General features: G+C 43.3%; 1 protein-coding gene across 1 annotated transcript in view; it reads right to left on the reverse strand.

Moving 5' to 3' along the window:
- The window catches only part of LOC112250885 (microtubule-associated serine/threonine-protein kinase 2-like), a 111,544-nt gene that overhangs the window by 23,271 nt on the left and 74,758 nt on the right, over positions 1-13,515 (reverse strand). Inside the window, 1 exon segment of the mRNA XM_042321591.1 lies at positions 31-106. Coding sequence (XP_042177525.1) covers positions 31-106 — 76 coding nt within the window.

Genomic DNA, 13,515 nt, shown 5'->3' on the forward strand with positions numbered 1-13,515 from the left:
TATGAATGAATCATTCTTATGGGAAGGTACCTTGGGAAAGCGCTCCTTGTAGACATGGTTCATCATGACGATCTCATGGTCAAAGGAAATGGGTGAGCGACCAGGGCTGAAAAAAGACAAACATACAGAGATATGAGTGGAGAACTAAGAGACTGTAGCTTGGTATTCTGGTCTACACCAGTCCAGAGAAACTGTAACTTGGTGGTCCGGTCTACAACAGTCCTGAGAGACAGTAAATTGGTTGTCTGGTCTACATCAGTCCAGAGAGACTGTAGCTTGGTGGTCTAGACTACACCAGTCCAGAGAGACTGTGGCTTGGCGGTCTGGTCTACACCAGTCCGGAGAGATTGTAGCTTGGTGTTCTGGTCTACACCAGCCCAGAGAGACTGTAGCTTGGGGGTCTAGACTACACTTGGTGGTCTGGTCGGCACCAGTCCAGAGAGACTGTAGCTTGGTGGTCTGATCTACACCAGCCCAGAGAGACTGTAGCTTGGAGTTCTAAGACTACACTTGGTGGTCTGGTCTACACCAGTCCAGAGAGACTGTAGCTTGGCGGTCTGGTGTACACCAGTCCAGAGAGACTGTAGCTTGGGAGTCTAGTTTACATAAGTCCAGAGAGACTGTAGCTTGGCGGTCTGGTTTACACCAGTCCAGAGAGACTATAGCTTGGGAGTCTAGTTTACATAAGTCCAGAGAGACTAGTATACTGCATGGTAGTAGGGTTCTGTGTTTTTCAGTATCCCTGAGCTGCAGTACAGCATGACAGAAGTGAGCTCCAAGTCCCAAGGCACCAGTAGAGGGATACTGTGGATGGAGGGAGGTCAGGTCAGACAGAGAGGGCATGAGATACATTGAAGAGGATGACAGCTCTTAGGTCAGAAACACAGACATGGACATACATGGCTACACACATACTGTATGTCACACACACATGAAGAGCTGATGGCTCTTGAGACCAGGCAGGGGATGTGTGCGTTATGTTCCTGACAGTGTGTCTGAGAGTCAGTCTGAGGACCCTATCTGTCTGTCAGGACTTCATCGAGGATTTCATACTGGTGGATGTCTATGGCTGGAAAGGTCAGTTCCCTGGGGAGTGTGATGTGTAGCGGTGATGGCTCATTTAGTCTGTGTGCATCAGCCCCTTCTCTCTCTCTCTCTCCATCTCGCTTTCCACATCAAAACTCTGGCTAGCAGGAACAAATGGAGACAGCCATGACCTTTCTGTCTCTCACTCACACCACCACAGCAGAGAATAAACTGGGGGTTCTGTCTGAAGCAATGAGGCGACAATGAGACTCCCTTCTGAGACATGGTGTGTGAGAGAGAGAGAGAGAGAGAGAGACATTCCAATCTGAGCGGCTGTATAGCATTATATTGGAATACAATATAGCATTGTATTGGAAGCGGTGGGGGAATGTGTGGCCGGCACAAAATTGAATTTGGGGTCCACAGATGTGACTGTTTGTGTGAGTCATCTGTGTGTCGTGTGGAGGTGTGGTCATGTGACCAGGGGGATGAGGTATTGCCTATCGTCCTCCACCGACAGCTCGCTCATCTTATGAACCATTCTGTTGCCTATTACCCAGCATAATTGAATGAGATCACACTGAATGTGACATATGAGGTCAACCTCATAGGAGCTCTTTATCATCATCTTAACACTCTTGCTGGAAGGTGAGCTTCTCAGAACATATTCGCATATCCTCTGCTTCTCTTACACACGCCTAACATACTAATTTAGTAGAACTGTCTGCTTATAAAATAAAATATATGCCAGTCATCTTCACGAACCGAGAGGAGAAACGTTCTCAGCTCTGAGTCCTGCCACCACACTACTGTTCTTTTTTATTTTTTATTTTTTTAATCACTCAGAAATACAATCATAGCCATGCCACTGCTGCCACAGCAACCAAAAGGTTAGCTCCGACAGAGATTGATGCACAGTGGCTGCTTCATAAATACTCAAATATTTTAAGGATATTTTCCTTTGTCAGTGAGTGGAGTTGCTTTGAGTGATATGTGACTTTATTGAAGAAGCCTCACATCCAAACGAGCTGCTAATAGAATCATTAAGGTCCTGAGAATGACTAACATCAGACTGACAGCCTAGAAAAGGATGTTCATAAGTCATTTGAGAAAACGACCTTGAACACAGACTCAAATTATACTTGTGGGGGGGGAAAGGTTTTGGATCTACAGTATAAGCCTGTGTGTCAATAGGCTGAGAAGATTTTTGAAATAAACTTGAACTTTGAAGACCGTTGAATCCTGTTGTCGCTATTCATTTATATACTGCAGCACAATACTATTTCTCTTAAAGGATTAGCGTTTTAGAAACGGGTGAATTGGCTTTTTAAACACTGATGTCAGATTACGTGAAACGGGTGCTCAAAAGAAAAAAGGTAGAGGATGATTAAGAGGACAAATGAAGTGAATCAGAGCGAGAGAGAGAAGAGAGAGAGAGAATAACATTGCCCCAACACCAGTGAGGCATGAGACTGGGGAAATGAAGGACCTAATTGACCGTGACAGAGAAGAGGCTGGCAGGGAGGGGTGTGTGTGTGTGTGTGTGTGTGTGAGGGGCAGGGAGGTGTATGTACAGTGCCTTGCAAAAGTATTCATCCCCCTTGGCGTTTTTCCTATTTTGTGACATTACAACCTGTAATTTAATAAATTGATTTTTATTTGGATTTCATGTAATGGGCATGCACAAAATAGCCCAAATTGGTGAAGTGGAATGAAGAAATAACTGAAAATTGGTGCGTACATATGTACTCACCCCCTTTGCTATGAAGCCCCTAAATAAGATCTAGTGCAACCAATAACCTTCAGATGTCACATAATTAGTGAATTAAAGTCCACCTGTGTGCAATCTAAGTGTCACATGGTCTGTCACATTATCTCAGTATATATATACACCTGTTCTGAATGGCCCCAGAGTCTGCAACAACACTAAGCAAGGGGCACCACCAAGCAAGGGGCACCATGAACACCAAGGAGCTCTCCAAACAGGTCAGGGACATAGTTGTGGAGAAGTACAGATCAGGGGTGGGTTATAAAAACTATCAGAAACTTTGAACATCCCATGGAGCACTATTAAATGGAAAGAATATGGCATCACAACAAACCTGAGAGAGGGCCGCCCAACAAAACTCAAGGACCAGGCAAGGAGAGCATTAATCAGAGAGGCAACAAAGAGACCAAAGATAACCCTGAAGGAGCTGCAAAGCTCCACAGCAGAGATTGGAGTACCTGTCCATAGGACCACTTTAAGCCGTACACTCCGCAGAGCTGGGCTTTACGGAAGAGTGGCCAGAAAAAAGCCATTGCTTAAAGTAAAGAATAAGTAAACACGTTTGCTGTTTGCCAAAAGGCATGTGGGAGACTCCCCAAACATATGGAAGAAGGTCCTCTGGTCAGATGAGACTAAAATTTAGCTTTGGAGGTTCTGTCACACCCTGACCTTATTTATCTTTGTTTTCTTTATTATTTTGGTTAGGTCAGGGTGTGATGAGGGTGGTATGTGTGTTTTTGTCTTGTCTAGGGGTTTCTTGTATATCTATGGGGTTTTGGTATTGTCTAGGTAAATGTAGGTCTATGGTGGCCTGAATTGGTTCCCAATCAGAGACAGCTGTTTATCGTTGTCTCTGATTGTTGATCCTATTTAGGTTGCCATTTTCCATTTTGGTTTGTCGGTTATTGTCTATGTGTAGTTGCCTGTTAGCACTCGTTATTAGCGGCACGTTTGTTTAGTGTTCTTCGTAAATAAAGAAGAATGTATTGAAATCATGCTGCACCTTGGTCTCCTCATTATGATGAACGTGACAGGTTCACCTTCCATGACCCTAAGCATACTGCTAAAGCACCACTCGAGTGGTTTAAGGGAAAACATTTAAATGTCTTGAAATGGCCTAGTCAAAGCCCAGACCTCAATCCAATTGAGAACCTGTGGTATGTCTTAAAGATTGTGTACACCAGCGGAACCCATCCAACTTGAAGGAGCTGGAGCAGGATGCCTTGAAGAATGGGCAAAAATCCCAGTGGCTAGATGTGCCAAGCTTATAGAGACATACTCCAAGAGACTTGCTGCTGTAATTGCTGCAAAAGGTGGCTCTACAAAATATTGACTTTGGGGGGTGAATAGTTATGCACTTTCGAGTTCTGTTTTTTTTGTCTTATTTCTTGTTTGCTTCACAATAAAACATATTTTGCATCTTCAAAGTGGTAGACATGTGTAAATCAAATGATACAAACCCCCAAACATTTTTAACTCCAGGTTGTAAGGCAACAAAATAGGAAAAATGCCAAGGGGGGTGAATACTCTCACAAGCCACTGTATGTTTGTGTGTGTGAGCACCTCAGAGCCCCATTCGATGAGACGCTAATGACATGGGTAATACATTCAACAAGGTGACACCCAAAATGAAGGGCTGGGCTGCTGAGGGAAGGGTAAAAGTGTTTAATTAAATACACCGTCTGTGACTGTGTGTGTGTGTGTGTGTGTGACTGTCTCTGTGTCTGTCTGTGAGGCTCTGTGCTGCTCATTAAAACAGGACCCACCGCTGGATATGACAAGCCTATGATGGATGAACATGTTGAGATTATTTCTACAACTCCAGAAGAATGAGAGTGGGAAGAGGAAAGAGAGAGGGAAAGAGAGAAAGATGGAGAAAGAGAGCGAGAGAGAGAGATAGAGGGTGAGATAGAGATGGATAGAGTGAGAGAGAGAGAGAGAGAAAAAAAACAGAGGAAGAGGTAGAGAGATAGGAAGGACATGAGAATAAGCACTGCAGTCATCACTCTCAGCATGGCTGATTACAAGGCCATGAAATTAACATATGATTGCTTCTTTCTTTAATCTTAATTAGCTGGTCTGAGGCTCAGCTTTCTCCCTCCCTCCCGTGCTTTCCCTAAGGATGTTCATCTTTCCCTTTCAAGACGATTCGATACGGATCTAGATACATGGGCTCTGATAAAATACAGGAACGATACGTTATAGTCTGAAATGATTCGATGCGATTCGGTTCGATGAGATACGATTCGATGCAGTAACATTTGACGCACAAACACATGAGTTCTCCATTCTAAATTAAAATTAGCTGCTGAGCTGGATCTGTCTGAGCTGACTTCTGTGTGTGTGTGTGTGTGTCTATGGTGTATGTGCTATCTAGGCACCTGAGCTGAGCCATAAAGGAGACTAGGCATCTACCACCCTACTATCACATTAGGGGGAACACTTTGGTTCTGAAATCACCATGAACCACGAACTAACTTGTCATTTTTGCAGATTAAGTGTTTGGGTTAGTAATGTATCAATATTATCATTTAAAAATGAGCTATGACATAGCCAATGAATACCAGTCAAAGGTTTGGACATTCATTTAAAGGCCTTTTCTTTCTTTTTTACTATTTTCTACATTGAAGACATCAAAACTATGAAATAACACATATGGAATCATGTAGTAACCAAAATATATTTTATATTTGAGATTCTGCAAAGTAGCCACCATTTGCATTGATGACAGCTTTCCACACTCTTGGCATTCTCTCAACCAGCTTCATGAGGTAGAGACCTGGAATGCTTTTCCAACAGTCTTGCTTTTCCTTCACTCTGAGGTCCAAATCATCCCAAACCATCTCAATTGGGTTGAGGTCGGGTGAGTGTGGAGGCCAGGAAATCTGATGCAGCACTCCATCACCCAATTCACTCCAATTCAAGGTGCTTTATTGGCATGGGAAACATTTGTTAACATTGCCAAAGCAAGTGAAGTAGATAATATACAAAAGTGAAATAAACAATAAAAATGAACAGTAAACATTATACTCACAGAAGTTCCAAAAGAATAAAGACATTGCAAATGTCATCTTATGTATATATACAGTGTTGTAACGATGTGCAAATGGTTAAAGTGCAAAAGGGAAAATAAATAAAACATAAATATGGGTTGAATTTACAATGGTATTTGTGCTTCACCGGTTTCCCTTTTCTTGTGGCAACAGGTCACAAATCTTGCAGCTGTGATGGCACACTGTGGAATTTCACCCAGTAGATAAGGGAGTTAATCAAAATTGGGTTTGTTTTTCAATTCTTTGTGGTTCTGTGTAATCTGAGGAAGATATGTCTCTCTAATATGGTCATACATTTGGCAGGAGGTTAGGAAGTGCAGCTCAGTTACCACCTCATTTTGTGGGCAGTGTGCACATAGTCTGTCTTCTCTTGAGAGCCAGGTCTGCCTACGGCGGCCTTTCTCAATAGCAAGGCTATGCTCACTGAGTCTACATACAGTGGGGCAAAACAGTATTTAGTCAGCCACCAATTGTACAAGTTCTCCCACTTAAAAAGATGAGAGAGGCCTGTAATTTAAATCATAGGTACACTTCAACTATGACAGACAAAATGTGAAAAAGAAATCCAGAAAATCACATTGTAGGATTTTTTATGAATTTATTTGCAAATTATGGTGGAAAATAAGTATTTGGTCACCTACAAACAAGCAAGATTTCTGGCTCTCACAGACCTGTAACTTCTTCTTTAAGAGGCTCCTCTGTCCTCCACTCGTTACCTGTATTAATGGCACCCGTTTGAACTTGTTATCAGTATAAAAGACACCTGTCCACAACCTCAAACAGTCACACTCCAAACTCCACTATGGCCAAGACCAAAGAGCTGTCAAAGGACACTAGAAACAAAATTGTAGACCTGCACCAGGCTGGGAAGACTGAATCTGCAATAGGTAAGCAGCTTGGTTTGAAGAAATCAACTGTGGGAGCAATTATTAGGAAATGGAATATATACAAGACCACTGATAATCTCCCTCGATCTGGGGCTCCATGCAAGATCTCACCCTGTGGGGTCAAAATGATCACAAGAACGGTGAGCAAAAATCCCAGAACCACACAGGGGACCTAGTGAATGACCTGCAGAGAGCTGGGACCAAAGTAACAAAGCCTACCATCAGTAACACACTACGCCGCCAGGGACTCAAATCCTGCAGTGTCAGACGTGTCTCCCTGCTTAAGCCAGTACGTGTCCAGGCCCGTCTGAAGTTTGTTAAAGAGCATTTGGATGATCCAGAAGAAGATTGGGAGAATGTCATATGGTCAGATAAAACCAAAATATAACTTTTTGGTAAAAACTCAACTCGTCGTGTTTGGAGGACAAAGAATGTTGAGTTGCATCCAAAGAACACCATACCTACTGTGAAGCATGGGGGTGGAAACATCATGCTTTGGTGCTGTTTTTCTGCAAAGGGACCAGGACGACTGATCCGTGTAAAGGAAAGAATGAATGGGGCCATGTATCGTGAGATTTTGAGTGAAAACCTCCTTCCATCAGCAATGGCATTGAAGATGAAATGTGGCTGGGTCTTTCAGCATGACAATGATCCCAAACACACCACCCGGGAAACAAAGAAGTGGCTTCGTAAGAAGCATTTCAAGGTCCTGGAGTGGCCTAGCCAGTCTCCAGATCTCAACCCTATAGAAAATCTTTGGAGGGAGTCGAAAGTCCGTGTTGCCCAGCAACAGCCCCAAAACATCACTGCTCTAGAGGATATCTGCATGGAGGAATGGGCCAAAATACCAGCAACAGTGTGTGAAAACCTTGTGAAGACTTACAGAAAACGTTTGACCTCTGTCATTCCAAAACAAAGGGTATATAACAAAGTATTGAGATAAACTTTTGTTATTGACCAAATACTTATTTTCCACCATAATTTGCAAATGAATTCCTAAAGAAAAGGCCTCTCTCATCTTTTTAAGTGGGAGAACTTGCACAATTGGTGGCTGACTAAATACTTTTTTGCCCCACTGTAGTCAAAGCTTTCCTTAAGTTTGGGTCAGTCACAGTGGTCAGGTATTCTGCCACTGTGTACTCTCTGTTTTGGGCCAAATAGCATTCTACTTTGCTCATTGTTTTTGTTAATTCTTTCCAATGTGTCAAGTAATTATCTTTTTGTTTTCTCATGATTTGGCTGCGTCTAATTGTATTGTTGTCCTGGGGCTCTGTGGGATCTGTTTGTGTTCGGACCAGCTTGCTTAGGTGACTCTTCTCCAGGTTCATCTCTCTGTAGGTGATGGCTTTGTTATGGAATGTTTGGGAATTACTTCCTTTTTGGTGGTTGTAGAATTTAGCATTTTGATAATTAACGGGTATCGGCATAATTCTGCTCTGCATGCATTATTTGGTGTTTGACGTTGTACACGGAGGATATTTTTGCAGAATTCTGCAGGCAGAGCCTCAATTTGGTGTTTATCCCATTTTGTGAATTCTTGGTTGGTGAGTGGGCCCCAGACCTCACAACCATAAAGGGTAATGGGTTCCATAACTGATTCAAGTATTTTTAGCCAGATCCTAATTGGTATGTCGAATTTTATGTTCCTTTTGATGGCATAGAATGCCCTCTTGCCTTGTCTCTCAGATCGTTCACAGCTTTGTGGAAGTTACCTATAGTGCTGATGTTTAGGCCATGGTTTGTATAGTTTTTTTTTGCGTGCCCTAGGGCAATGGTGCCTAGATGGAATTTGTATTTGTGGTCCTGGCGACTGGACCTTTTTTGGAACACCATTATTTTGAGATTTACTGTCAGGGCCCAGGTCTGGCAGAATCTGTGCAGAAGATCTAGGTGCTGCTATAGGCCTTCCTTGGTTGGTGACAGAAGCACCAGATCAAACAGTAGGCATTTTACTTCAGATTCTAGTAGGGTGAGGCCGGTTGCTGCAGACAGTTCTAGTGCTCTCGCCAACTCAATGATATACAGTATATGTTGAAGAGGGTGAGGCTCACTCTCCTTCTTGGTCAAATAGCCCTAACACATCCTGGAGGTGTGTTCTATCCGCCATCACTTCATATTTCAGCATGATAATGCATGCCCCAATGTGTCAAGGATCTGTACACAATTCTTGGAAGCTATAAATGTGCCAGTTCTTCCATGGCCTGCGTACTAACCAGACATGTCACCCGTTGATGTCACGACTTCTGCCGAAGTCGAAGCCTCTCCTTGTTCTGGCGGTCACCGTCACCGGTCTTCTTGCCATCATTGATCCATTTTTAATTTTCCATTGGTTTTGTCTTGTTTTCATACACACCTGGTTTCAATCCCATTCATTACCTGTTGTGTATTTAACCCTCTGCTTTCCCTCATGTCTTTGTCAGAGATTGTTTTATGTTCAGTATTCGTGTTTTGTATTTTGGTGCGCGACGGGTCCTCGTACCCACTTTGTTTCATTGTATTTCATGGTTTTGGAGCTATGTGTTTTAAGTTATTAAACTACTCCATTCCACCAAGTTTTCATTCTCCTGCGCCTGACTTCCCTGCCACCTATACACATGACTGTCACAGTTGAGCATGTTTGGGATGCTCTGGATAGACAGCATGTTCCAGTTCCCGCCGATATCCAACAACTTCCCACAGGCCACAATCAACAGCCTGAGTCAAATGGTGGTCACACCAGATACCAACAGATGCATATTTGTATTCCCAGTCATGTGAAATCCATAAATGTATTTCAATTGAATTAATGGAATGATATATGAACTGTAACAGTAAAATCTTTGAAATTGTCGCATGTTGCGTTTATATTTTTATTCCGTATACATACAGTATTTTGTCAACTAATAAAGCCAAATATCACGCAGGCCATTTTATCATTTGAATGCTGAAGGTACAGCAAGATCAAGAACAGGCCACCTAGTGCGAAGCTGGGCACAGAGTGCAGTTTAACTAGGCTACTGATATTGGCTGGGGTTGTAGCACAGTTACATGCAGTTTGGCACTGAAGGGGAGGACACATCAGTTGTCCTATTTTCGAAATGTAGAAATAATGTAATATAAGCAAAAATAATGTGTGAACCGGCGAGTTGTAACGTTTGAATCGATTTTCTGACCCGTTGTAGTGGCGACACGTCATTCAGGGTTTTGAGCCCCACCTGCATGTTATTTTGCCATTAATACGTGTCACGTATCAGTTTGCAAACAATGTCCCCAAAAAATAATTGGAGCAACATCCAAACATGGTCTCTTTTTTGCTTTCTTGAGTAAGGCAGCTACAAAAATGCAGGTGTTTAAGCTTAGCTCAGTGCTTTCTGTGGTGGTGGGGCAGCCAGCAGAAAATACAGAGTGTAGGTTGACAAAATATGCCCACAAATTGTGTGCTGCTGCATAAATGATGTAATATGCCAGGGAGATATGCATACTGTAGCTAAGAAAGTAATACTAAGTGTATGTTGTGTAGTAAGCTGCTAGTAGCCCATTTGCCTCACCCTAATCATTTGAGCCCTTTCCCCCTTATAACTTAGCCTACTGTTCTGATATGGTGGTGCACATGTAGCCTTTAGCCTGTTTTAGGAATTCTATCACTATACAAATAGTTATATTGATTACGTCCGTCTTAGCTTGCTCATTAATGTCTTACTCGAAATGACGGATTACCTCATCCAGTCATTGTTCCCTTATTCCATAGTTTGTACATCTCAATTGTCAGAAGAAACTACATTTGTTTATGAAAGTCAGCCATATCAGCTATGTTTTATTTTTATTGAAGGCAGTAAACGAGGCTGAATGAACTGTTTTGCAGCCACACAAGGCTCCACTGATAGCCAGGTGTAGCAGTGTTAAGAATTCACAACAGACAGTATCTGCTGTATAGACTGTTCTCATTGTTTAGAAACCCATACCCAAGCCATCTCTCCCTGGTTCCAGTCAAACCATAGCCATCTCCCTCACATGAATGAATGTGGCCTAAGGCATCGTAAATCTACTGTCAGCATTAAGCCCCAGATGCCCACTCTCAGTTCACACAGACACAATATAGTTTTAAGAACCCCTTATTCTGTTGCATAAAACAATATTTTGATGCAATAACAGTGTTATAAAATAATCTTAGAATTTCACCCACAACAAGATGCATTAAAAAAAAAGGGAATTTTCCCCACCAAGATTTACATGCTAAAATCGTCACTGGATCGATGCATACTTAATTTGGATTGGTTTGGGGTCCGCAGCTCGATGCACTTGTATCTTAAACATTTAAATCAGGGGCCGATGCGTATCGGTGAATTGTTGCATCCCTAGCTTTCTCTCGCTCGTTCTTTCACAATCTCTCCCTCACCTCATCTGCCTTGTAGCACTCTTTCCCACCCGTTCTCTCTCTTTATTTCTGTAGCAATCACCCTCTTTGAAGCTCCTCCATCCTTCTCTCACTATCTCCTTCACCCCCTAAAGCCCCACTCTCCCCTACCATCCTCCCTCTCTCTCTCTCCATCACTGCCCATCTCTCTCCTTCATCAGATGATTAATCCTTGCTGAGGCATACAGTAAAGTCATACAGCAGGGATAGTAATTTGTAAACGGCTAGTAATGCCTTTCCCTCATACCTCATCTGATATTTATACATCTCATTCCTATAGCCTGAGTGGCAGGCAAGCCCCTTGAGAGTACATTCAGATAGAGATACGGCCTAGTAGGAGGGGAACGGCTAGGCCTCTGTCTCATCGAGTCATCTTAACACTAAACCGCATCTCTCTCTCTAAGTGAGAAGTGTATCTCTCAAATCATACCAACAGAGCCATTTTCTGTTCTCCATTCATGAGGATAGAGTGAGATGAAAGCAGTGTGTTCTAAATCCACACAGATGAAGGGGACGAGACAAGAAGAGAGGAGAGGAGAGGGGGTGTAGAGATGAGATATGTCTGCTGCTAAGGCAGAAAGTTTGGGACTTTCAGTAGCTAGTCTGTTTGATGTTTAGCTTTAGAAAGGAGGGGTAACTGAATGCAGAGACAGGAGCCAGGGGAGGAGGAGGAGAAGGAGGAGAAGGAAGAAGGGAGGGGATTAAGACTGACAGTTGCAGGTCATAACAGAACAGGGCAGGACAGGGAGGCACAGCTGAACTGCTGATCAGCTGAGATGTCACCAGTTCTGGCACCTCAGAACTCAGAGAACACAGTGTCAGTGACAGATTCACTGAATGAGATAGATACACTATATATACACATAAGTATGTGGACACCCCTTCAAATTTGTTGATTCGGCTATTTCAGCCACACCATTGCTGACAGGTTTCTAAAATCGAGCACACAGCCATGCAATCTCCATAGACAAACATTGGCAGTAGAATGGCCTTACTGAAGAGCACAGTGACTTTCAATGTGGCACCGTCATAGGATCAAATCAAATCAAATTTTATTCGTCACATACACATGGTTAGCAGATGTTAATGCGAGTGTAGCGAAATGCTTGTGCTTCTAGTTCCGACAATGCAGTAATAATCCAACAAGTAATCTAACTAACAATTCCCCCCAAAAAACTACTGTCTTATACACAGTGTAAGGGGATAAAGAATATGTACATACATATATATGAATGAGTGATGGTACAGAGCAGCTTAGGCAAGATACAGTAGACGGTATCGAGTACAGTATATACATATGAGATGAGTATGTAAACAAAGTGGCATAGTTAAAGTGGCTAGTGATACATGTATTACATAAGGATGCAGTAGATGATATAGAGTACAGTATATACGTATACATATGAGATGAATAATGTCGGGTATGTAAACATTATATTAGGTAGCATTGTTTAAAGTGGCTAGTTATATATTTTACATCATTTCCCATCAATTCCCATTATTAAAGTGGCTGGAGTTGAGTCAGTGTGTTGGCAGCAGCCACTCAATGTTAGTGGTGGCTGTTTAACAGTCTGATGGCCTTGAGATAGAAGCTGTTTTTCAGTCTCTCGGTCCCAGCTTTGATGCACCTGTACTGACCTCGCCTTCTGGATGATAGCGGGGTGAACAGGCAGTGGCTCGGGTGGTTGTTGTCCTTGATGATCTTTATGGCCTTCCTGTAACATCGGGTGGTGTAGGTGTCCTGGAGGGCAGGTAGTTTGCCCCGGGTGATGCGTTGTGCAGACCTCACTACCCTCTGGAGAGCCTTACGGTTGTGGGCGGAGCAGTTGCCGTTCCAGGCGGTGATACAGCCCGCCAGGATGCTCTCGATTGTGCATCTGTAGAAGTCGTGAGTGCTTTTGGTGACAAGCCGAATTTCTTCAGCCTCCTGAGGTTGAAGAGGCGCTGCTGCGCCTTCTTCACGACGCTGTCTGTGTGAGTGGACCAATTCAGTTTGTCTGTGATGTGTATGCCGAGGAACTTAAAACTTGCTACCCTCTCCACTACTGTTCCATCGATGTGGATAGGGGGGTGTTCCCTCTGCTGTTTTCTGAAGTCCACAATCATCTCCTTAGTTTTGTTGACGTTGAGTGTGAGGTTATTTTCCTGACACCACACTCCGAGGGCCCTCACCTCCTCCCTGTAGGCCGTCTCGTCATTGTTGGTAATCAAGCCTACTACTGTTGTGTCGTCCGCAAACTTGATGATTGAGTTGGAGGCGTGCGTGGCCACGCAGTCGTGGGTGAACAGGGAGTACAGGAGAGGGCTCAGAACGCACCCTTGTGGGGCCCCAGTGTTGAGGATCAGCGGGGTGGAGATGTTGTTGCCTACCCTCACCACCTGGGGGCG

The sequence above is a fragment of the Oncorhynchus tshawytscha genome, linkage group LG01, assembly GCF_018296145.1.
Source record: "Oncorhynchus tshawytscha isolate Ot180627B linkage group LG01, Otsh_v2.0, whole genome shotgun sequence".
NCBI classification, from domain to species: domain Eukaryota; kingdom Metazoa; phylum Chordata; class Actinopteri; order Salmoniformes; family Salmonidae; genus Oncorhynchus; species Oncorhynchus tshawytscha.